The sequence below is a fragment of the Corvus moneduloides genome, chromosome 4 (assembly GCF_009650955.1).
Source record: "Corvus moneduloides isolate bCorMon1 chromosome 4, bCorMon1.pri, whole genome shotgun sequence".
Lineage (NCBI taxonomy): Eukaryota > Metazoa > Chordata > Aves > Passeriformes > Corvidae > Corvus > Corvus moneduloides.
The window spans coordinates 1,002,209-1,027,216 of NC_045479.1; the positions used below are offsets into that span (position 1 = coordinate 1,002,209).

Genomic DNA, 25,008 nt, shown 5'->3' on the forward strand with positions numbered 1-25,008 from the left:
CACTTCAGTTTTGCACAATAGCTTCTTCATTCCTGAAACATTAAATCATTCCAAGGGCACTCCAAGCTATGCTGTATTTTCCATGTTTCACTTCAATAAAATATTACAAATACGTTACCATGTAGTTGGGATTTTTTCTGCAATCATCATAACAAACCAATGTTTTCATAATATCGCCACAAACCACATCTATTACCTCATACAAGAGCACAATGTTTCGGCAATGCAGCGCAAATAGTAGGAACAACCTCACCATCATCTTCCAAAATAGTTCTTTGAACACATTTCCAAAAAACAGTAGCGACAAAAGCCCTGCCACTTCATTTCTTCCCTCCACCCCCACGATAGATGAGAAGAAAGCACTGAAACAAGCACTGTCCTCTCCTATCTCTGCGTTATGAAGAGGCTCTGGATCACAGTCATTCACAGTTAAATCACACTGAATTCAACAGGAAACATTCCAAAACCTGGAGAAACTGTATACATCATTTAACCCCAAACACTCCAGAATAAGATTTAAGAAAAACAGACTGTTTAATCTTCCTGTCTCGCTTGTCTTAACCAAGTCATGGTGAGGGCTGAGGAAACACCTAAATTATACCAGAAATGTAAGTAGTGCCCCATTTTAATGTGAAAATGACACTGAAAATTACAGCAGAAAAATTTGAAGATGAGTTGAAAATTCTTTTGCTCATGGCCTGATGCTTTAACAAGTCCAAAACCTACAGAACTTCAAAGGAATCAAAGTCACTCAAAGCCTAACAGATAAAGGGCTGGCCTTTATCTGTGTGTTCAATCTACTATATTCCTTCCCAGACTTTACCCAAAACGGTTTCAAGCAACTTACTGTTAATAAGGATTAAACCTACTTAACTCAAGTATTTCCAGAGATCACATCACTATCAGGCCTGATTAACAGGTCTTGAAGTCTACAGCAGCGAGGCTGCACTCCTCATATATTCTAAATATGACTATATATTTGTATTCTGGGTTCTTTCTCAGTGAGAACCAGTGCATGCAAAATAAATTCCCAATCCCCACATCTTGTATACAAAGGGCATCACACATATCCTGCGATTTAAGCTATTCTCCTGAAATTATCTTAGTCTCACACAATCACACTTCAAATACCCCATATGTCCAGTTTGGTTATCCCTCCTTTGAAAAGCTAATAAATGTAATACTTAGATGCAACTGCATTTCATCTAAAAACAATTATCTGCAGTACTTTGTGCCAGGAAAAGCATCAATAGGCATCATTAACAACACTTCCACTTTATTTTCTTCCCGTCTAATGGGCCCAATCCAACACCCAAGTGAAGTCAATGAGAGCCTCACAATTGTTTTCAGTGGGAGCTGGACAGAGCCTCACAATCGCACATGAATGTGAGGTTTGTGCAAGGAGGCCGAGTGACAAGCACAGCCTCTGTTTATTCACACCACGATATTGCAAAGGGAGAGGAAGAACAAACTTCCCGGGATGTTCCCACTACCCGGAGCTGCTGAAGAGCCAGTAATAAAAGCTTTGGAGGTGGGAGCTAACACTGCTCTCTGGACTTACTCAGTCCTTCTTCTCTTCTCTAAAACTGTCCATAAGAGCTGAAAACTGGACTGACACAGGCACCTGGTGCAATGAAACTTTTACCTGTTACTCTCCCTAAGTGTTTTTAAAATTAAAAAACACAATAAAAGATCCCCCCCCCCCCCCATTGGTGCTACACAGAGCCTCCTATTCAGCTGGGTTATTTTCATCTCAAAGGAAAAACAAGTCATCTGCACAACAGTTCTCAGTTACAATGCGCTCGTCTTACTTTATTGAACTCTACCCGATTTAGGGTCTAAAAATGTCAAACAATTTATTTCAGGCACTCACTTTCATGTTTCATACATATAAAAATAAGGAGAGAGAAAAACGACCTTTCGTTTTTCCCCAAAACACCCATGGAAGCAGTATATTTCCAAAGAGATTGGATGCATGAGCCAAATGATTAAAAACACTTAGAAGTACCCCAAAATTCTAAAAGGACTCCCAAATGCTTTGTACTTGCTGGCTCACATACAATGCTTTCCCAAACAATTTTTTATTTCTTTACAAAAATCATGTACTCTTTCTACACACACACTCATCCTTTCCTCCTGCTTTCAGTGTTAAATATGACATCAGAATCTTTTAAAGTACAGATGTTATGTCGCCTTTGAAATGCAGGAGACTTTCAAATCTGTATCTACCTAGGGCCTCCTCGAAGGAACAAGTAGCATGTAAGGCTTCAAGGGATTTCCAAAGTTCTGCACTGACGTGTGCCTGACCTCACCTCCCCTCGTACACTGGACCTACACAGTCAAAGACACTGGCAGGCTGATACTCCATTGCCACTTGATACCTACGTATTGCAAACCTCATTTTATTTGGGATTATGAAAATATAAGCCACAAAGAGAGTTGAAGTCCAACCTTTGAACCTGCTCATGTGCACCCATATTTAATGCAGATGCAACTGTAACCTGATGGTAACACAAACTCAGTGAATATCATAGACATACCAGGAGCATCCTCCTCTGTAAACCATCCTCTCTCCATCTCAAGCTTTCCATAGGTTGGATGGCTAAATTTAGTGGGATGGGTGATAGAATGCAGCAGTTTCCTTAAAACCAACACTAAGAGACCAGAAAGAGACACAACCAGAATTTTAGTGGTGGAAACAAAAGAAAGAGGAAATTAAAAAGAAGAAAAAAAAGAATGGAGAGATCAAGATATTTGTTCATCTCGCATTTAGAGCATGAGGGAACTTAGTCTTAACAGTGTAAATCAAATTAAATAGTTCAGGGATCTCACTTAAAAAGCTGCCATTTTAATAAAACGGGGGACAATTGGCAAGTTGTTTAAAAACTGTAGCTGCATTCTCATACCCTCTGCCTCCTCCTTTTCCCAACCCTTACACCCACACCACCAACTGCCATCTCTAATTTACCTTGCCATGCACTCGCTCCAGAATTCCCTCCCAACCGCAGAGGACTGGAGGAATCTACAGAAAATAAACTGACAATAAATACGACTATATTACCTAAAGGGAGGAGGGGAAGCAACGAAAATTACCAAATTGTTGACATTGGTCAAGAAAACTTTCCCCTCTAAAATTTCAAAGAACACGAAGGCTCAACAGCAAAGGTCTCATTATGAATTCACTCAAAACTGGTTTTTTTTTACGGAGTTCCTTCTCCCCCATCCCTGAATACAGGAGCTTATTCTTGTGCAATCATTAATGCTCAACGGCAGATAGGCTGCTATTTCCCACTCCTGAAGAAACCCATTTTATAACATGCAATATGAAGAACTGCTTCATTAATCAGATGGTTAAGTAGCTCCAGTAGAGTTGCTATAGGGAGGCATGGTGACACCGTGGTGGGAAAACTGGCTTTCTTTCCATCTGGATCATCATTTAAAGGGCCTCAGAATTTCCTTTAGCTTAACAGGTTTATTGTTTTAATCCCTACCTGGGAGAATAACAAGACTCCTCATAAAAATGTAGAAAGCAAGTCTGACTGCATGTGGGGAGAATGTGAAAGGGAAACACCTGAAGAAGAGAATGGATGGGAATAATATAGAGGGTTGCAAGCCTATTTTCTTGCTGGGACTGAAAACATTAATACTGTTAAGGCTTATTTCACATACATTTTTTTAAAAGAGTCAGATTTTTGCTGTCCATGATTCAACTAAAACTATGCAGAAGCTTTTAAGTTTCCAATATTATCATCATTTTATCCATAGAAATCCAACTTTATCTGTCTTTCAGCATCTCAGATCTTCTCCACAAAAAGCCAGTCAGGCTAATAAAATGTAATAGTTTAAAGCAGCACTTTCTTGAGACGACGTAACATACAGAAAATGAAATTTTTATAAAATGAGAATGTAAGTATCAATCGGTCCTTTTATTCACCCTCCTGACATCTTGGAAGCAAACAATCCAGCCCTACTTATAAATCAAAGTGCATTTACTGAGGAAAGCATCCAGAAGCATTATGAACTGACATAAGCAGCTACCTAGACGCAGCAGCAAGGAACCTTTAGCCCTGTCCAAAGGTGTTAACAATGCAGGACTAATGTGACACAGCCCTAACTGGATGGCCAAACACAGAGGCTTTGTTACACACAGGAGGTTGCATTTTTGCCATCTTTTTCCAAACATGCACCTAAGGGAAAATACTACCAAGTCCTTTCAAAGAAGAAAAGGAAAGAATAACTGTTTTGTCCTGCATATTTTAAGGACAATTGCTAACAAAGAGTAAAAGCTCCACAGATTATTTATTTTTCTTGTATGGTGAATTTTCCTCTGCTTAACTTAAGGGTAAAATATGAACTGGTCAGAGTACCAAAGTCCCACACACCCAAATCGCCTCTCTTTCAAATTTTTTTAAATATAGCTATCTATTTCCTAAATAGGGTTTTACCAATGGTTGTAGTCAGTCTCATTCATTCTCAACCTTTAAACAGATTGGATCAAAATGATTGTATTATATGCCTGTACTTTACGGTATCAACTTTACTTTCCACCACCGCACCACTAAAGGAAAGACCGTGGGTCCTGATTTGAAGCTGTAAATTCAAGATCAAATGGGAAAGTGTTAAATTCAGAAGAGCTTTTGGTCCATTAACTTCCATGCTGATTTTACACGCTCTGCAGTGCTTGGGCAACAGACTCTGCTATTACAACGTATTCCTAAGCAAACAGTGCTTTGTGTCATAAACCATCTGGGGTGTCAGTTCCAAGGGCCACTCATCTAAACTCCTCTGATACACTTGGAAATGCTGAGGTGCAGAACAGAAACTTTTCCTCACTACAAAATATCTTTTGCAAGGGTAAGGGAGATGCTGCCATCAGAGAAACGATGGAAGGCACAACATTTTGGCTAAGGGTGTTGTTTTCATTATTCCCCTGAAGAAAACCACTGGACAAACAAGCTTTCTAAAACACTGGGATTTTTCTAAGGTGCCAACAAAAGTGATACCCTTCATAATATGGACAGTGCTCCCTTTCATATCAGAGCCTATAGTTGCAAAGCTAAGTGCCAAGCAGATGGTTGAAATCTGTTTTGTATAAAAAGCGTGTGTGCACACGCGGTTTTTTTTTAGATGGAGTTCTTTGTATTCATATTCAGGCCTAGGTTCTAGCCATCAAAACACTGGCACTGAAGCAATCATTAGCTGCACTTTAGACAACTGGCAACTAAGGTATTCACAGTTCTCCACAAAATGTTCAGCTAATACCTCCCAGATGTATAATTAAGGCAAAAGATCATCTTATTAAATTGGTATCAGTGCTTTGGATGGCCTTTCAATAGACTACACGTGTATGTAAAAAGCTATTGTATTTATCTTCTTTTTTAAATAATACTCTGTTTGCTTTAAGTGTTTACAGCAGCTTTTAAAATACAGGCTTCCACGTCAAACTCTACCCAAATAAAACAGCCAGAAACTATATTCATCTTGTTTTCATCTTCCTAAGAAACATTGAGCAGGAATTCTGTAGATCATTTAAGAGAAAGACTTTGTCTAACTTATCTGATAACCATTTAGCTTGTTTAAAAAGAAAATATAAGATAGGCTCAGCTGCTCTAGAGGAATCAGTTCCAGACAAGATGAACCTGCTCCTGCTACACTGGACAACTCATGGCCGGTTGTGTCAGTTGCAGGTACCTCAGTGTAAGCGGGTTGCTTATTACCACAAACAGCAAAACCAGAAATGCTTACCAGCATGGGGCTCTGCTGTCTGCCTGGGCTTCTCATGGAATCAGTGAACAGGTGACAATAATTTGCCTGGTGACAAATTAACAGAGGTCACACTTTTGAAAACTGGGGTTATCAAACAAATGTATATTTGGAAGAAGGCATTTTTGTGCAGCGGTCTCTCTATAGGCCTTGGTGGCCACAACTGGGAATTACTGCCTCAGGAAACACACAGTTTCAAAACCAAGATTGATTTTGTGCGCAGTGCCAAGTCCGCTAAGGTCCAGATGTTAGCTCTGGCATAATTCAGGTACATTTTCATCACGCGGCCATTCAGATCATTCTAATCTGCGAAGCATGCATGTTGTTTAGGAGAAAAAGATAGTTAACCTGTTGTCAAAGCACACCAACATGGAACTTCCGAAATCCCCAGATTTGCTGAAGCCTGCAGAAATCCCTCCTGAGGCTTTAGAAACTCTGGCGGCATTGCAACCCATGGAAGTTTGCTGCAGATTAAGGAAAGTCAGGATTCTGCTCAGTGATCTCCTCATGAGTCACCATTTCATGCCATCGTGGCGTACTGGGGTGAAGAATACCAGCCTTCTTCATAGAGTTGAGCAGGACGTTAATTAATTAGGCCGACATTTTTAGGACCTGACACTGAACTCCAGTGCTCCTGAGTCCAAACACTCAGAATGAATGGGTACTTTTTTAAAGGATGCCTTGACTGGCCCTATCACAAAATAGGTCTTTGTGAACACACTGCTGAATAACTACTACAGAAACACTATGGAACTGGCCTGATCATAATCCATTATCTTGAAAGTAATGTCCCTCTTAAAAAGCTTATCAAAGAAAATAACTTAACAGCTCAGTCATGATATTCATAGGCAACAGAGGTCAAACCCACCCAGGACTACTTCAGTTTATACCCATTTTCCCAACAGTGTGTAGTAAAGGATGCAACACACAGCCTAGATCTAAAGCTACCTGCTGACCTCAGCATTTCAGCTCTACTCTTACTGAGTGTGCAGTTGGAAACAAGAAAAAAAACCCACTAAAATGGATTAGAATTACTTTTAACGTGAATAAGAAAATAATTCCTCCCTTTTAACAACCCTGTATAATTTCCTTCATTTTGGATCTCATTTAAAAAGCAAATGTCACACATTTGGGTAGGAATCACAGTGCATTTTGTGTTCTGCAGCAGGGTTTTTTGCTTTTAGGCTGGTTGGTTGGTTTGCTCACTGTGGCTGCCTACATTGCTGCTTGCAGTGGAGTCTGTTCCTCACATTAATACTCTCCATGTGAACAATTTTTTCCTGGATTCCCCTCATGCCTGGTCCTTAGGTTATAAAACCTGTGACAACTCTGGTACATATGGCTCAAGATGTTAACTGCTCTACAGGACCAAAGTTTACCTGTTAGTAGCACACACAGTTTCCCAAATTACTGCTTAAACACAGCAGGTGCTGCTGCCAGACTCCAGTTACCCAAACTTGCCCCAGGTAAGGAGTTAGTTTAGAAGCACACACAGGTAACTGGAGGGTCTACAGACAGTATTCCCTCCCAGCCCTCAACAATACAACTGTGGCTGCAAATATTTCTTTAATTTATATTATTAATTATACTCCATAGTCCCTATTTTACATACTTAAGTGATTTGAATACTATAGTTCATCTTGCTAAAATGAGACCTTTAGAAATTATAATTGGATAGAGAGAAGTCTATAATTTGCAGTTCTTAGGATCTCAAGAAGGAAAAGGAGGGTGTCTTCAGGCTAAAAAACAGGTCTAGCAGTCAGTGTCTCCACTTTTTAAACCCGCACATGCAAAAGATTTTGTGACAGCATTCCTCAGTTTACTCATCTATAGGTTGAGGCTAATCTTGCTTTTCAATCTAAAAAGCACAGAAATCTTCATGATTTGTATATCAATGCTTACCAAATGCTCTGAATTCCTAATCAAAAGACTTTATAGGAAGTATAAATCTATTATTAATAAAATCAGTAACAGTAAAGCAACTTCTACATACATGCATCTGGAAAAAATACAGAGAGAGAATACACATACACATATATTGCTCAATTTATAAATTGTTAAGCATGGCTTCAGGACTGAAATCTCATTCATGAACCATGCTAGGGATCTCTTACCTACTCCCTGTTTCTGAATTTTCCCCATACAAAGGCACATTTATAGTACTCTAAGCTCTAAGCACAAAGGCTGCTCTGTGGAATGGAAAGAAACCTTCTTTTTTTTGTGTTTGTACAGTGACAAGCATAATGGGGTCCTGATTCAGGATGCTTGCACTCTACAAAAACACACTAAATCAATGACACTAATACACATGAAGATTATCTAGGAAGAGATGCACGGCATACTTGAGAGTGGCACAGCACTATCCCTATACTTTGCCTGGTATTTCATGCAAACACCTAATGTGCATTCCCGAGTTGCACAATTTCACACTTTAGGCAAGAACAGCAAATGTGAGCAGAACTTACAAAACATAAGCAAAGGAGGAGAGCCTTCCACTGAGAAATTCTGCCAAATTCTGATCTCAGTTGCAAAACCAGAATCAGCTCTATGTTCATGGGCTTTTGACAAAGATGAGAACCAGCAGCCTTCTTTAAAACACACCATAAATTTCTACTTCAGTGTCCAAAACCCAGGAGCAAAAGACAAATCAAATCCTGAACCTGAAGAGAGAAATGTATTTTCTGTATCCCTGTTATATTTGAATTCAAAAGCCTAGATATTTTTAACAGACATGGAAAAAAGAACTATTTGGCTTTACTCAGCAACTGCAGAAGGAAACTGTACCAAAAGAATAATGTTGCATGTTCTGTTTTCACTTGATTCCATTTAGCCTTTCAGTTCTATTTCAGTTATGTTTCATTTAGCCTATTTTTTTTTTAAATAATCATCATGTTTTGGTGATTCACATTTCACACCAGCACAGGAACAAGTCATGTAAATACAACACAGCAAAATGACCCAGTTTGTTAATAGACATGCCAAACGGGTAAGAACATCCTTCCCTCCGCCCTTACCAACCATCACCTTCCCACACATCTCATTTCTATCCAAAAAAGCCTCTGCCCCGGTGAGGCCACGGTATCAAAATTTAGGGACAAAACCCTACGAACAGAAACCTGACTAAACCTTAGGAGAAAATGTTTTCAGTCTTGTTTTACAAAGTGAATGTAATGAGGACGCTAAGGGAATTTATCTGGAAACAGAAGACTTCTCTGCAGTCTAATAGAGCACTCAGAACTACGGCTCCCTCCCAGCACAAAGCTCCGCTGAAATGCTTTAGTCCTAACTCAGGCAGGCCACCCCTAAAGGTGAGAGGAGGCCCTATGCTTCTTGCCCTTCATTAAGCATTCTCTCTCTTAAATCAAGGAGTACTTCCAAATTATAAAAATGGTGCGCAGAGACACACTTTGGTCTTTCATACTGTGATGAATTTTAGCTTCACCACATTCTACTGAAGTGCAGTCTCTTAATGCACCCTAGCAGAGAGACATCCCAAACCACAGAGGGCAAACACAAACAGATCTGTGCAGACGGGTGCACACACTCCTGAGATTTTGGGAGGCTCACTGTTGTAAATGGCAAAAAAATTTTGGGTGAAATATTTTCACATAACTATGGTAAAAAAAAAAAAAAAAGGAATAACAGCATTAAAAATTGTTTTGAACCACTAATATTTTCTTTACTTTTGGTCTTCTGCAAGCTATTGAGCTGGCAATGGCGAGTAAGTCCAGCTCGCTGTCAGATACATTAACTTTGGCCATGCCCAACCTCTGAGATCAATCGATGAAACTTGGGTCAGTTTCTTCATTCTCACATTCTTAAAAAATTAAGCGCAGCACCAAAGAAATTAAGAGGATGACAAACTGTATGGGTTTCTCCTTACATGAGCTACATTCCTAGGTCTTTTCTCTCTAGAGCTACAAAGGTCCATGAAGAACACTAGATGTAGACAATGCTCTTAACTGCAAAAATAGCACATACCTCTCTCACAAGTTCCTCACCACTAAAAAAAATTTTGAGTATTCACAGAAGAAAATTAAATACCCACTCATTCTGCTTTTATTTTTGCCCCCAAAAGTAACAGAATTATATTACAACAGAAACAAATTAGTAATAAGACTATAATACAATCACAAAGAAAAATTAGCACTAAGGCAACATTTTATGGCATGTTTAGATCAAATAGCAGTCAGACACCCACATCATAGAAAAAAAAACAAAACCCAAAAAATTTAAGACAGTCTATATGAACTTGAGAAAACACAAAACCAGAAGTGCATAGCAAAGCAAAATAAAATTATTATAAATCTCAAAAAGCATATGCCGATATGAATTTCAATACTTGGTCTTTAAAAACTGTAAGTATGAAAAGGAAATTCGGAATACTAAAAATAAATTTCAAAAATAACAAAATATAAATACAATTTGAGAATCGAGAAATGTTACCTGATTAATCCCACAATACTTTTAATGGAAACAAGGTCAACACCATTTCAAACTTCCAAAGCCAGCTGCAAGCTTTTCCTCATTTTCACTTCAACTCTGAGCTCCACAAGTCAAAAATAATATCATCATGTGGGAATTTTTTTTTTCTTTAAACGAGGTGACAAAAGGACGAGTTGAAGAGAAGTGCCAAGCCAGATCAAAACCAGGACGCTGGAAAATGTTTGCCAATTCCTTTCAAAACAAACAGCTCCCCCAATACCATGGGAAGCACCTGAACTTCATACTAACATCTGATAATTCTAGCAAATGGAATTCAACATTTCCTTCTTACTCTGTTTAAAACAATTAAATAAATTAATTTTGCACCTATCCTAAAAAGACAGGCAGCTTCTCTGAATTACTACTGTACACCTCACAATTTCCATTCACTTCTCACATTCTTTTCAAGTCCCATGGCCCCTGCAAGCAGCGCTCGCTCACCAAAATTCTTCCAGAACCTTGTCTAAATTTGCTGTCTCCCAACAACTACTGTGCACAGAACTTCCACACTGTCACAAGGACATGTGGGCTCAGGAACAACTTTTGGAGACTCCTGGCTTCCCAGCTGGCATAGCTGGGCTCACTGTGGAGACAACAAGCAGTGTCTCTCGAGCGGAGGTTACAGCACATTGAACTCCCCGCAGCACCCCTGATGCCCAGCCACAGCATGGGCAAGGCCACTTGAAGCAAGGCAGCCCCTCTGGAGGGTATGGGAGAACTGGGACAACACCATCACCCTCGGCAAAGGTGTGGGTGAAAACTTTATGGTGGTGGTGTTTCGACAAAGGGGCTGTGGGAGGAGATGGCAATGGGACAAACGCCGTCAATAAATCCCCACGACCGCTCGCCCTCGCCCACTGGCCAAAGCCAGCCCAAAGCTCCAGAGAAAAACAGCCCATTTCAAAAGTTCCAGAAGTTCTGGTTTAGGTAATTCAGTAATATGACAACGATTTGCTTACTTTGTAGCATTGTGGGTTTTAACATACCCATACACAACATAATTTTACCTTTTGTAGGAAGGAGACTTCACACGTTTTCCACATTCGATAAAAATCCATAGAAACTTTAAGAGGGAAAAACTCTTTGCTTTTAAGGATGCTACTCGTTAAACAACCAACTCCCTGCCATCATCAGAGAGGCACTACAGCTATTGATTAATTGCTGTGAGCACTTCTTTTCTCTTGACTACAGTAACAGAATTCACAGCCATTGAATATTTCCAGTGTGTACAGGTACAACATGTCAACATGTTTTTCCCCTTCCACTTATGAGTTAATTATGCTATAACCAGGCCTGAACAAGAAATTAATAAAATACAATAAAATAGAAAGTCAAGAGGATGTCAGACTGACTTTTGCAACAGTTGTGAAGGCACAGGTATCTCACACAAACATGAAGTTACCCTGTATTTCAAGTCTAGTATGAAAAGCATGTGAAGAAACTGTTACTGTACCTTGGGAGGAGACACTCTTTTTCCCCTATAAATATTGTTTAAAGTGTTTTTTATACACCTACAGACATATCACATTGCACAGACAGATATTCCTATCCTATGAGGGAGATTCATGTTTAAGTAACTCAACCAGATACTCTGTGCCTCCTAAATGATAAAGCCATAAATGCTTGTTAAAGCTCCCTGAGAAGTAGTAAATATTTTGTAAACTACTTATATATTTTAGATCTCTGGACAGAAAGAGAAGGAAAAACAATTCCTTGCCCATGTAAAGGTACCAATCAAACACATTATGCACATAAACACCACAAGATGCTTGGTGGGAGACTGTGTATGTGTTTGTGTGTGTGTTAATTAACTCCTTGAATGCATATGATGAGCCAGCCACCCAGAATTAGTAATGCCAAACTCCCAATTTGATTCAAATGCAATGAATACAACAGTCGAATTGTGCAGGCTGGTGTGTCACTCATCAGCTCTCTCATTTGGGCTTTCGCCTTCCAAGACTAGTTCACAATTTCAGCAACTGGTAAATTACTGAGATGTTCATTAAAATCTGTAATCTGTAACAGTCAACTTCTTCCTAGCCAAGCATAAGAACAACAAATTAAATTAGTGCATGCAGGACATTAATGAATAGTCTACAAATACATTAATTCCTTTGGACTTATCTCAGAGAAAAAAACTCTGTTAATTTTTATCACTGTGAAATACCAGCATCTGCAGCTTTACACTGGCACTCTATTTATTCTTCAAATCCCAGACCCCTAGAACCACAAATGTAAGCAATGAAGTCCTTTTCTCAAAATGTCTCAATGAAGTTAAAAGCTATTCAGCCCGATAGTAAAGCAATCTTTTAAATGAAAGAATAATCACTCTTACTTCTACAGGTAGATTTTAGGAGAGTGGAACATCATTCTGAGCAAGCCGAGTAATAGAAAGGTATTATTCTTTCTCCAAAATTCTCAGCAAATGCAGCAGAATAAAGCTTTTAGGGTAACTTTAGCTAAGAAAAGCACTTAGGAATACGCAAAGTTTCCTTTTAAGAAAATGACTTCTCCATTTGACAGTGTTGGTACAACCCCAAAATAAATTCAGTGGGAGTCTAAAATGACTCGTGCAGTGCAGCAGTGAAGCAGCTAAGTATATTTTTTTCCTCCCAGCAGAGGCTTGCTTTACATCCTTGAGCCCTTCCTTTCTACAACCTATTCACTAGAACAGAGAGCGTTCCGAGAGCTCACTACCGGTGCCAGCAAAGGCTGAACTTGTTCTACTCTCCCCATCCCCACTACTCCAATCTACGCCTTTTGTCTTTTCTAGCTCTGCCTTTTTTTCCTATGGAGGCACTAACCTATCCTTCCTTCTTCTACAAGCACTACATACCACTTTACCTTGAACTGGCATGTTAAAATTAAGAACGAAAAAAGTAAAGGAAACAATGAAAAAGAGAAAGGATGTCACTCTGTCCGGATGCCTAGCATAGCCTCGCTCTCAGTCTACAGAGAAATGTAAATATGCAGTAATTAATTTGGGTTTAAGAACATTCCATACACTAGGGATATTGTTAAACAGTCACTTATCTATTTTTCATTAATCAGATTTTATTAAGACATTAAAACTTTATGTTGGGCATTTCTGAGTTTTTATCATTCTGTAAATTTCCCAGCTGTCCGCGATGGTTCCGGCCACAACGTCTCTACCTTTTCCTCAGTGAAGTAAACTTACTTTCTATTGTGGCCAGACTTGTTATATTTAAGTATAATGACCCAACTTAAAAAAAAAAAAGAGAGAGAGAAATCAAACAACAAAAGACTTATTATTTTCAAGACCTTTAGAGCCAATTCAGAGTGCCACAGGCGCTCACACAGTACATCCCAGAAGTTACCCTTTCTCTGTGTAACACATGGAGTGGATTCCAGCTATAATTTCTACAACATTGCCACAAACATCATCCCCCTCACCGTACGTATTCTGATGCTCCTCTCAATCAAGCGGCTGAACCACCACAAACAGAAATAAAGGCATGCAAGGAACTTCTCAGGAAAGGACAAAAACCCTCACGTTTTTTGCACGGTAATTAATTATACATGTTAATTCACAAAACCTACTGCAATTTACCAGTGATGCTGAATGAATTAATGAATGTTTATTCATCTCATACTGAGGATCATTTTCATTCTAAGTGTGTACTGTAAATTCCCCCTGCTAATGGTCACAGACACAGAAGAGCAGTCTCCTGAATTCAGCTCTCTTCAGCTGGGGTGACTGAAAGTTTCTGAAGTGTTTGCAGTTTACTGAGATACACTGAAACATCACGGGAAAAACACTGGGGAAAGAGGAACAACCTCCTGAGAGACATACAGATGCTCTGAGAGCTGAGCTGCAACCAACTTTGCCTGACAAATCTTTACTTCCTTGTCATTTGCTATTCAAGTTTAAAAAGGAATAGTGGGAGATGGATAATAGTAACAGAAGTGAAGTGGGACATGCAGATGTGACATGCTGGACCCCAAGCGACTGCAGAGATGTGATCCAAGAACTGTGCTAACTGAGAATCCAAGAAAAGAACCTGCCATAAACACCTAAAAAACAATGATCTGTGCATCGTGCGTACACACACACACATCAACTCTGCAGGTATTTGTGTGACTGAGGATCTCTGTGCAAGAAAGTATGTCCTCGTGGCTGTTCCCTGACAAACAGACATGTATTACATGGACAGCGTCTGGGTCTGTGTATGTGCGTGTAACTATAGTCAAACACACACAATGTAAACAAATGGTAATGATTAACAAAGATACTGGTCTGTATCCCCAATTCCAACTGCAGAGGGAAAATTGTTTAAAAAAAATTTTTCAAAAAAATTGCATGTCTTGAGGTTCATTTTTATTGCTTCCCATTTCTACTGTTTGCTATTATCCGCATGGCAAAAGGAGAGCAGCGTATTGATTATTTAACTAGAATGTTTACAAGAGTAAAGCTAGGATCTCTGAAAATGAAACATATGCCTGGGGCAAAAAAAAAAAAAAAAAAAAAACAAAAAAACAAGAGAGTAGAGAAGCTCATTCTAAGGATGATGCTTGCCCCGAATGATTTGTTTATATATAAAATTTATATAAATATCTATATTTATAATGTAGAGAGACTTCAGCTAAAAAAAAAAGTCCCCCAGCAGGAAAATGAAAGGACTTCATTCTGCTTCAGAGAGTTTACAAGCATTGTGTTCATCACAAAGTTCAAAGAATAATCGAAACTGCTTGCTTATAAATTTCTACGTATAATCTTAGTGAAGCACATGAAATACTTGAATCTATCGATTGTATGAAAAAGACAAATACATGATCATGTTGCCAGATCAAATTTGACATCAGAAACAGTAACAGTTTCCTCAGGTAGTTGAACTAAGTTAATACAGCGCACATGAACAAAACCAATTTTGTTCTATTATTGTAATGATAACAAACCAAAGGAAAACGCCGAGTATTCCAAGTAAGTCTGGAAAATTAATTGCATTAAAGACAACCTTGGAGTAGAGCAACCAAGCCAATTTGACTTTCTACTAAGGAAGTGTTCTAGTTTCAGAACAAGGATTGAAAGTGTTAAAATAGGTCTTTTCTGCATTTCCAAATTTAATTTTCTATGATCTTTTAATTCAAGTGTTCTTTCCTGTCCTTCCTTTCCATGAGTGTTCCTCAGCCCACTTAAAATGTTTTTATCTTGCCTTCTTTTCTGTGCCTTTACTATCAAATTCAGTAGGTTTGAACGATGAACAGCTTGACTTAGCATATTTTTAACCAGCTGGTCTAGCACCTAGCTTGTATTGCATAGTCAGATACAACCAAATGTTTATACAGGAGGTAGCTTTCACGAAGATGAGAAAAACCTCAGTAACGCGCATCCTGGCATTCTTTCATTTACTGCTTAGAAATGAAAGTTTGGGTTGTTTACTGCAGCCGCACAAGGGGCTATTAATAACCTTTAAAAAAGAAGCCGGAGGGGAGGGATGCGGGACCATCAATGGACGTATGCACAAGCGCCTGAGAAAACACTTCCAAACCTCTTAGGAGAGCCAAATCATATGAAATAAGGACTAAACTCTCGGAGGTCACAAGCCGTCACCAGTGACAGCAAAAACTTAATTCCATGCAGGGAAGGCTCCTGCTTCGGGCAGGGGGAGACGGGCATATCTACGTCATACCCGCAGCCCGCTCGTCATACCCAGACCCCGCTCTTGACACTCCGCGAGAGAGGCGACGGCTAAAACTTGGGAGGCAAGAGTTTCACTTTTTTCCTTTCTTTTTCTGTTTGCTTTTTTCCCTCTCTCCTCAGGCAGAAAGATGTTCTCCTGACGGAAGGCTGGGATGTTAACTTGCCTAAAAATAATAGCTCCTGCTAGATCAACAAAAGGTCATGTGCTCGGAGAGCGCCTTCCCAAGTTTGACGGGAGCCTGAGGTTGGAAGTTGAACCCCCCGCCTGGCCGCCACCGGGCATCCTCTGACCGCTTCCCGGGGAGTCCCCGGGCAGGAGCGGGGAGGCTCTGCCCAGGAAGGTGGCTCGGCGGGCCGGTGGGGTAGGGGAGAGTGTGCAGAAGGAGGGCACGGCAGCCTCTGCGGCCGCGGAACAAAGCTGCGCGCCGCGGGCGCACAGCCCGGGGGCCAGGGGCTTGGCGGCGCCCGCCACCCCGGTCACTGACACGGCGCTGGAGAAGCCGAGGTACCGCGGGGGGAGCATCTCCCCGGCCTCCTGCCGCCGAGCGCCGGAGTTGCGCGCCCGTCCCCGCGTGTCCGTGTGCCCGCTGCCCATCCGTGCACACGCGCGCGAACAGACGTGCTCGGATAGATTAAAAAATAAATAAATAAAAATAATACTACACCAACAAACAAACCACGAAACAGAACAAAAAAAAAAAAAAAAAGGGAAGAGACACCCCCACACACATACACACACCCCCGCCCCAACAACTCGACTCACCTTTCAAACTCCTGAGGTAAATCAGGGTCAGTTAGCATGCTGGAAAAGCACAATTTCCCTTTGTCACAGCAGCCACCTATGGTCGCCTCCAACTGAACCTGTCAAGTGAGTCCAAACCTTCTAAACCGATTGATTTTCTCTCTCTCTCGCTCGCTCGCTCGCTCGCTCCCTCCCTCCCTCTCCCTCCCTCCCGGCTCGCTCGCTCTGAGCGAGGACTCCTTGACCAGTCTCTTAAAGGGGCAGCGCGCTCGCAGCAGGATGATCGCGCAGCTCCCCCCGCCGCGCTGCGCGACCTCCGGGGGCCTGTCCTTTCCTTTTAATTCTGCTCGCCCGCCGCCGCCAAACGGGAAAAGTCAACTCCTTCAATGTCCTAAAAAAACGTGGAGGGGGATAAGGGGGGGGGGGGGGGGGGGGGGTGAGGAGGAGGGGGAAAAAACAAAAAGCAGTCTGACAATCCACCTAAACCGGCAAACCAGGAGCAAATCCCCTGCGCTGAGGAAGATCAGTGGAGAAAGAAGATAAAACAAGAGCAGATTGATTAAATTGAAACAGTTATCAACTCTCGGAGTTGAAATAGGGGAGAAGACATAAGACACATAAAAATGTTACCAAAGGCATTTGTGCTCCGAAAAATTTTCATTCCTTTCCCCCCACCCTTCCCGGTCTCTCGCTTTCTCTCTCTCTCTTTGGGTAGGGGAAAAAAAAAAACAACCCACCAAAAAAAAAAAAAAAAAAACCAAAAAAAAAAAAACCCACCACACACCCCGCACAACAATCAAGCATTGTTCTGAGGGAAGAAAAGCAACTTTGACAGATTGAAATATAGCAGAGGCCCCTTCAAGGAAACCTGTAAACAACTTGTCACTCACTCTGTCGGTCTCACTGTTAGCTCTTGCTTTCCACAAAGTGCTGCGAACCGTCCTGGCAACAAACCCAAAGTTTCCTCAGCTCCAAACTCCATCAAACAGCCCTGTTGTGTGCAAGGGAAAAGGTAGCCACATGCCAAAGCAGCGGGCGCGCACACGAACGCACACACACGGATGTTCAAACAACAACAAAAATAAACTTTCCGTTCGTCTGTTAGAGCTTTTCTCGTTTTCTACTTAATCACACCCCCCCTTTTTTTTTTCCCCACTCTCCGGGCGAGCAATAGAAGTCCCTCGGTCGTGGCTCCCTCTCATTTCCCCTGCCCAGACAACCCCTGATAACAAGGTGGACGACGCGCGGCTGCAGAGCCTCGGCTGGCTGGCGGAGCGCAGCCTCCGCCGCACTTCCAATTATCCAGATAAAAATCTGGCAAGCGAGGAAGGCAAGCAGGTAACGGGCCTTGGACACGCGGGGACAGAGGCGCCGGCAGCCCCCGCATCCCGCTTCGGGGATACCCGCATCCCGCTCCGCTCCGGCGGGAAGGGCTGCTCCCGAGCCCGCCCCGGCGGGGAGAGGGGGGCAGTGCCCGGGAGCACGCCGCGGGGAAATTCCCGTCCGAGCCGCGGGGATTAGCCGGGGGCTACTCTGGAAGCGGAGCGCACAATGCCTCAATAGTCTGCGCGGCCCGTGTCCGGCCTGGCACTGAACTCGCAGTAAGGGAGGAGGGGAAAGAAAAAAAGAGAAAAAAAATTGGGCTCCCTGTTCTTTCACGTACACGTGCATACACACCCACACAGAACCACGTATCTATACTCCATTCTTTCCAATTGCCCTGCCCTAATTATTCTCTCTCTCTCTCTCTCTCCCCCCCACTCCCCCCCCCCCCCCCCCTTAATCTGCAGCTGGACAACATTAAGGGCCTTTAAAACCCACGTGGTTTTGACCCACAACAGTTTGATTAGGTCCTTTGCCCCCCTCTCATCCCTGCCTCCCAGTGGCACGGACATAGCAAGTTTACTTTTTGAAATATATACTCATATTTTCACGGAGCATCCATAAAACTTTCAACATTTTCATGCCCACTGGCTTAAGAAAAACGCCAAATAGAAAATCTTGTTATTTTTAATATCCAACAGCTACACTATTTAATTTGCTGCTTTTCACTCTCAGTGCATGTGCTAGAAACCAGCAGGCTCACGCAGAGGCCAGTCAGTCCAGTGGTGGTATAAAGGCATTATCAGCTGGAAGTCTGGGCTTATCACTTTAATCACGAGGAGCAAACCCACTCGCAACTTCTGCGCATCATCACTGAGGAGCACCCGACCCAACCACGGAACAAAACACTGCAGCCAAGTTTGCGAAGGTGCCGTCGTTGTTATGGTTTGTAAAGGAGGATCTGCAAAGGCAGCCTCCAGCCTGCCTTCCACCACCACGGCGCTCCGAGCTGAGCCGCACACAAATCTGTCAACTTCTGGCATGAGGGAGATCTAATGGCTCCTCACTGTGGGGCAGGGTAAACCAACTTCCTTTGGTAGCCCCCAGCAAATCATATTTTCCACAGAGGTCCATTCATGGGAGCCTGACAAACCTAGTTAATATGTACAAGGATTTTTCATTTGTTATTTAGTAGCTATCCATTTTAGGACAGCCGTGAATTAGACTTTGAAAAGCCAGCTGATGATTAAAAAGAACAATTCCAAATACTTTTTCTTTCATCTGAGGGTCTCAAACCATGTTAAGTCTCACATTACTCCTCTGCAGGTAATAAATATAATTAGGGCCGATTCCAAAACTTTATTTGTATTGAAAAGTATCTCACTCTGCAGGGGCTCCATTCAAATCAGCAAATCTCTGTGTGGAGTAGGAGGCTACTTAGTAAGAGAATTTGTCCTCAAATAAGGAAACTGAGATGCAGGCAGGCTTAGTAGCTTGTCCAAGCTGACACAGTTAGTCAACTCCAGCAAAAGGATGAGAAACAAAGATCCCACGTGCCTTGCAGTCAACAACAGCCCTTATGCTGCTGAAACATATATATATATATATTTGACCTTTTTTTCCCACAGAGGCATGATTTTTTTACATTTACTGTTTTGTTTAAAACATGCTTCATTTCTGTATTCACATTCTGTAGGGCCCCTTTTCTTGGTGTTTCATTTTCCTCTTGATTCACCACTGCCCATCCATAAATGCTGTTCCTTCTGTCCCAGCTCTTGCTTTGCTTTCCCTATTTCCTCACGCTTGGCCTAGGAAGAAGTTTACAGAGTGAAGCTACACAGAAGCCACATCTGGAAGAAAATTAAGACCACCTTTTATTAAAAGAAGTCTAAATCTCAACCATTTGGGTAGAACAGGAATACTATATTTTGACTGCATGTTAGCTCCATTCAGCTCTAACCTTTATCCAACTCAGCTCCACTCCACAACTGCCCTTCTTCTACCATGACCTTCCTTTGTCTGTTCATATGTATTTACCCCTTCCAATATCATTTCCTGTTTGAGCTTTTTCAGGACAATGATCACATATCCCCCCACCACCACCACCCCAGCTGGTATTAGGCCTAGCACACTGGGGCTCCTGGTTTGCTGGCTCTCAGCTAATATGATTATAAACCAGAGCAACCACCATCAACGTCAGGAATTACAGAAGAAGACATGGGCTAGACTAGGAAGAAGGAGAAAGAATCATATTAAAAGGAGGGAAAAACGAAAAATAAAATGTGGGACAAAAAACTAAGACAACTGAGCAAAAAGGGAGAGCTGAGAAGGGGAGAAGAAATGGAAGAAAGGAAGAAAATAGAGATCTCTCCCCTGAATGATTCTGACATGAACTCTTCTTTTACTTAACCTAGTTTACAATTACTCTTACACCAATAAATTTTGTGCTCAAGTACCTTCTTCCCCACTACCTTCATTTTATATTTTCTGCAACTACTGAGCTTCCTCTCCCAGATGACTGGGTCCCCCCAGTCATAGAGTGGTGTCCAAAGAGGAGGAAAAAAAACCTTACTGTTGCTGTCGTAGTAATATTGTATTACGGTATCCTTGTACTATACTGAATTATAAGGATTATATATATATTATTGGAATATAGACAATTAAGTATAGACTTTCTGATAAAATTATGGTCTTGTAGTAAGTTCAACTGCAATTGCAAGATGGAGAAAAGGCAAGTTAAGTGGTTTGAGGAAATCTTGAAACCTTTCTAAAAATCATTTCATATTAACTTTTAGACTTGCTTTTTAGAAATTGCCAGGACATGTCACAAAGGCTGCTAGCATATCAGAAAGTGGAAAAACTGAGAAATTTGGATAAATAACCACTAATAAAGAAGAAAATGTACATAAGATGCAACTGTCCAGTTTTTAACATAAGAAATTTTATCTTGTTCTGAAACTTTTGACTAGTAATAGGAAGCTCTGGTGCCCCTTTTTACTGAGTGGGTCATAGTTGCAAACTCCAGCATCCACATTCAATGCTGTCGATTCTTTCTTCTCAAACTGAGAATTCAGATACAAGTTCAAATATCTTTAACTGATGAGAAAGATGAAAACCCCCTTACTACTCCCCCAGCATTTCAGTGAATCTGCATTTCTCGTTTTGCTTCCTTTAAGGGGTGCCCAAAACAATGAAGTCCCAGTAAAAGAGGACAATCTGGGTTAACCTAAACAAAAAAAGCTCTTTTCATTTGGATGTGGGGACAGAACTGAAATCATAAACTCCTATAAGAATTTTTGTGCTTAACTGATTTTTTTTTTTTCACTATTGTGGTTCTCCAGTTCAAGAGGTGAACCAAAAAATCAATTATCCACCCAGCTCAAGTTAGAAATAACATAACTCTGGCATATTGCACAGGCAGAATCCTCAAGTCGTTACACAAGCATATTGGCAGAAGGAAAACCTTAAATGAAAAATTAGGTTTTTTTTTTTTAATCCTTAAATGATAGCACTTCAGTCTAGTGCCTTTGGCAGATACTGCAGCACCGTAAGCAAAGGAAGTTCTAGGGGGGAAAAAAAAGAGCTTTTTGGGTTTTGTTGTTTCCACTGTAGGTTTTAATAATAGAGACCTACAAAGTCCAAGGCAATGTAAGATGTTCCACAGAATGATTTACTGGAAAATTCTCACAGAAAATATGCAAAACTCTGAAGATCCTAAACGGATTTTTTTTTTTAGACACACACTCAAAACAACTGCAGCATTAAGAATGAATCTGTAAGACTTCTAAGAAAGGGTGTTTTGGAACACACTATGGGAGAGTGGAGGGAGAATAGAGCAGGGTTGATGCATTTTTTATGAAAAATATCTTGCAAATAATGAGTGCTTACTTCAGAGCATGGAAATGTTTAGCTACAATGCAGTTTGGATCATATGCTCAGGAACAGATTTTTCCTTCCAGTGTGCATGCCTAGCTGCCATTTCCATTAATGGGAATTAAGTACATGTGTCAAGGGGAGAAGTTAACTCTTAGAAATATAACTAATCTATGCCTTTTTTAAAGAATGTAAATGCCACATCAGGCATGTTCAGTGTTGGCAAAACTGAATGCTGAATATAGTATAGCAAAATCTGAGAAGGAGAAGGCGGTCTGGAGGACTGAAATTTCTGTGCTATTTAGAGTTTTTCAATTTACTGCATTTCTTCAAGGAAAAGTAAAACCATCTCATTTGTAAGTGGGAAGCCCTCATTTATCAGTTATTCACTTGCACTTTTAGCAGGGCCCTGCCATCTGCAACCCTCCCTGTAAAAAAAGGACTGATGCTACCCTTAAAAAAAAATCTGAACCTCCATCTAAATTCAAACTTCTCTGAATATTACAATAAAGTCCCTATTTATTTTTTTAAAGGAGGTTGAAATTCCCTCTTTTATCCTGTCCCCTCTGAATCAGCCAGGGTAAAGGAATCTCAGCATTAATATATTTTCGAACTATAATATAAGTAGGGATTTTTAGAAATTAAAATAGTACATGTAAACACATATAAAATTAAATTACATATCTATTTTAGCAATAAGTAAATTTAATTGTAAAACCGAGAAATATTAATGAGATGGCACAATCCTGATTTTGTGTCATGTGTTGGTCTCTCACTCTCCCAGCCCCCTCTATTTTGGGGGTTATTATTGTTTTATTATTTCAGTATACTTTCAGTTACATACAGGGTCTCTTTACTGTTTGTCCTAGTATCCTTTGTCTGCGCAGAGGAAAAAAAAAAAATTAAACAAAACCAGGACCATTTAAAAAAAAATAGTCATAAAAATAGAGAACATACCCATGGATAGGAACTGTGCTTGAAATTTTTTAAGAAGCTAACTGGATTTCAAATTTACAGTTCCTTGTAAAGGTTCTGAACATAAAATGTTACTAAAATAGGAACCTGTTGCTCCGAGTCTTTTTTTTTTCTCCAGTGTTCTTTTTTCAGTGTCGTTATCTAGTGTGGAACATCCCATCCCAACTGAAGCCCACAGCCTCACATTGTCCCTGCTCTGCCTCCTACCTGGTCACAGGGATGATTCCTTTGACAGGTCTGTTTACTATCAGTGCCCATCCAACCTTCAGCCTCTCCAATGACAATGCCAGCAAGAATATTCTCCCTCAGTGTCATTCCAATGACTGCTGTGAACATGTAAATGCATGCAACAGTGATCCCAACTCATTTCATACAGAGAACTGACTCCCAGCAAAGGGAAATTACTCACTTTTTCCCTGGTGCTTGTGCAGAGGAGGGGTTGGTAGAAATCAAGACTTAACAGACAACTTAAGTTGCCTATAGTTAGACATAAGCTTCTGAGCCCAAGTATCCTAAAACCACAACTTTGATCTATTTGTAATGGCAGATAATAATTGTCGAGCGTGATTCCAAGTGCACTAAAATAGAGATCTTCCTACTTGACCCATTGGGCCTTTCTTCATGGCTCTCACAATTCTTATCCCACCCCATTCTCATCACTCCCACAATAACAATTCTGTCTCTTTTTTTTGACTGATTCTGTGAACAAGGTTAGTCATCACATTTTGTCTCTGTATTTCTAATCTGACTGCTTTTTCCACTCTAGTCTGCTCTAACTTGTACACCAAGGACACTGGGTTTAAAACAAACAGATTTGCTTCCATTGATCATCAAGCAACATGCAATTAGAAGTGCAAGGGTGTTTTGGAATAGTTCACATCACCCAGTCCTGTGTGTTTTGTGAAGGCATTCCAGCCTTCCTCTTGTGGTCATGAGGTTTGCTCTGGTGTTTGCCATCCAAATTCTCCACACCCACACATACATTGACTGTCTGATTTCCTTACTAGAAGTGGTTTTCTTGTAGTGCCATTACAGTAATTTGTGACACTTTTAGCACAGAACTACAGCCACCCTGAGCTAACCAGATTGAACTCTTTGCAGGTGTGCATGACTCAGAGTTTAATTCATGGTTGCCCTCCATTTTATTTGCTTCATTGGATTACAAAAAGTGGCAATATAAAATTCTTTCAAATAATATTACCATTTGCTATTCACTTTTTACTGGAGGAGCAGTGAAGAATTAGGTCTTTTGTAAGAAATATCCTCTATCTGAACCAGTTTACAATTTTGACTGCAGTTGCAATTAGACAAAGAACACCAAAAGAGGTAAGATTCCTACATTCTGTAAACTCTTTATCTATTTTATTCCCTTTTAGTCTGTATAATCGTAAGGATTCGTGTAACTGCTATCTAGCAAGTATTTCAAAAATAGAAATACCAAAATGTCAAATTCAGAACAAATTTGGAAATGTATTCCTTTCTAGTGTGCCATGCATGAGGTCCCTACATTATGTATACAGTCTATGATAAAATTAATACAAATCAGTGTTTTTTAAATGTAGTGTATTGATATTTAACTTGTTATACATGCCACTGTGAAGATTAAGCTGTAAATTAGGTGATGATTCTAATAACATTAAATGCAAGGGAAGGAGATATAAAACACATTGCCATCTTACACCTTACACAGTGAACAGCAATCAATGAGTATGTAGAGTTACGTTTCATTTGTAAAGTTACAAAAGCATACATAACCCTTAATTTATTTTAATGGTGCTCTGATGCAGTTTTATAAGTGATTTTCCACTTCTGAGTAAAAGCAAAAATCTAAATGCCTACTTTCAGCACACAGACTTCAATTCAGCCACGATTACAGAGAAATAAATACATAAGTATGGTATAAAGCAGACCAATGGCTTGTTATTGCTATTTCTATGGAGGCTTAACTCTTGCTTCTCATCTCTCATTACATGGGACAGCTAGAGCCTAGAAACATTGCCAGGGTAGAATGCTAAAGGCCCCTGGGAATGCTTCTGTACCTTGTACAGGGAAAAACAGAGAAAATACTGCCACAGAGTTCTGAAGCATAAATATGGGAAAATCAGAATATCTGGGGACACTCTTCAAAAACCCTAATGCAACCCAGGTACAGGGCTGACTACTTTCTAGTACCAATTAGCTTGTA

The 25,008-nt window shown here is 40.6% G+C and overlaps 1 protein-coding gene across 9 annotated transcripts in view; it reads right to left on the minus strand.

Annotated features, from left to right (window-relative positions):
* SOX5 (SRY-box transcription factor 5) overlaps positions 1-25,008 on the minus strand; it is a 613,432-nt gene that overhangs the window by 270,005 nt on the left and 318,419 nt on the right. Inside the window, exons 1-2 of one of the 9 annotated variants that reach the window (XM_032105159.1) lie at positions 16,674-16,836; positions 5,746-5,811 (exon numbers count right to left, since the gene is read on the minus strand). The exons of 6 other annotated variants lie outside the window; for them this stretch is intronic. Coding sequence is in view for 1 of the 3 variants with exons in the window: in XM_032105151.1 (XP_031961042.1) it covers positions 16,674-16,711 (38 nt within the window). In the remaining 2 variants the exon portion in view is untranslated. Of the gene's footprint in view, positions 1-5,745; positions 5,812-12,583; positions 12,606-16,673; positions 16,837-25,008 lie in introns of those variants that run through there. 2 more of the 9 variants (XM_032105151.1, XM_032105161.1) reach the window with 2 other exon arrangements.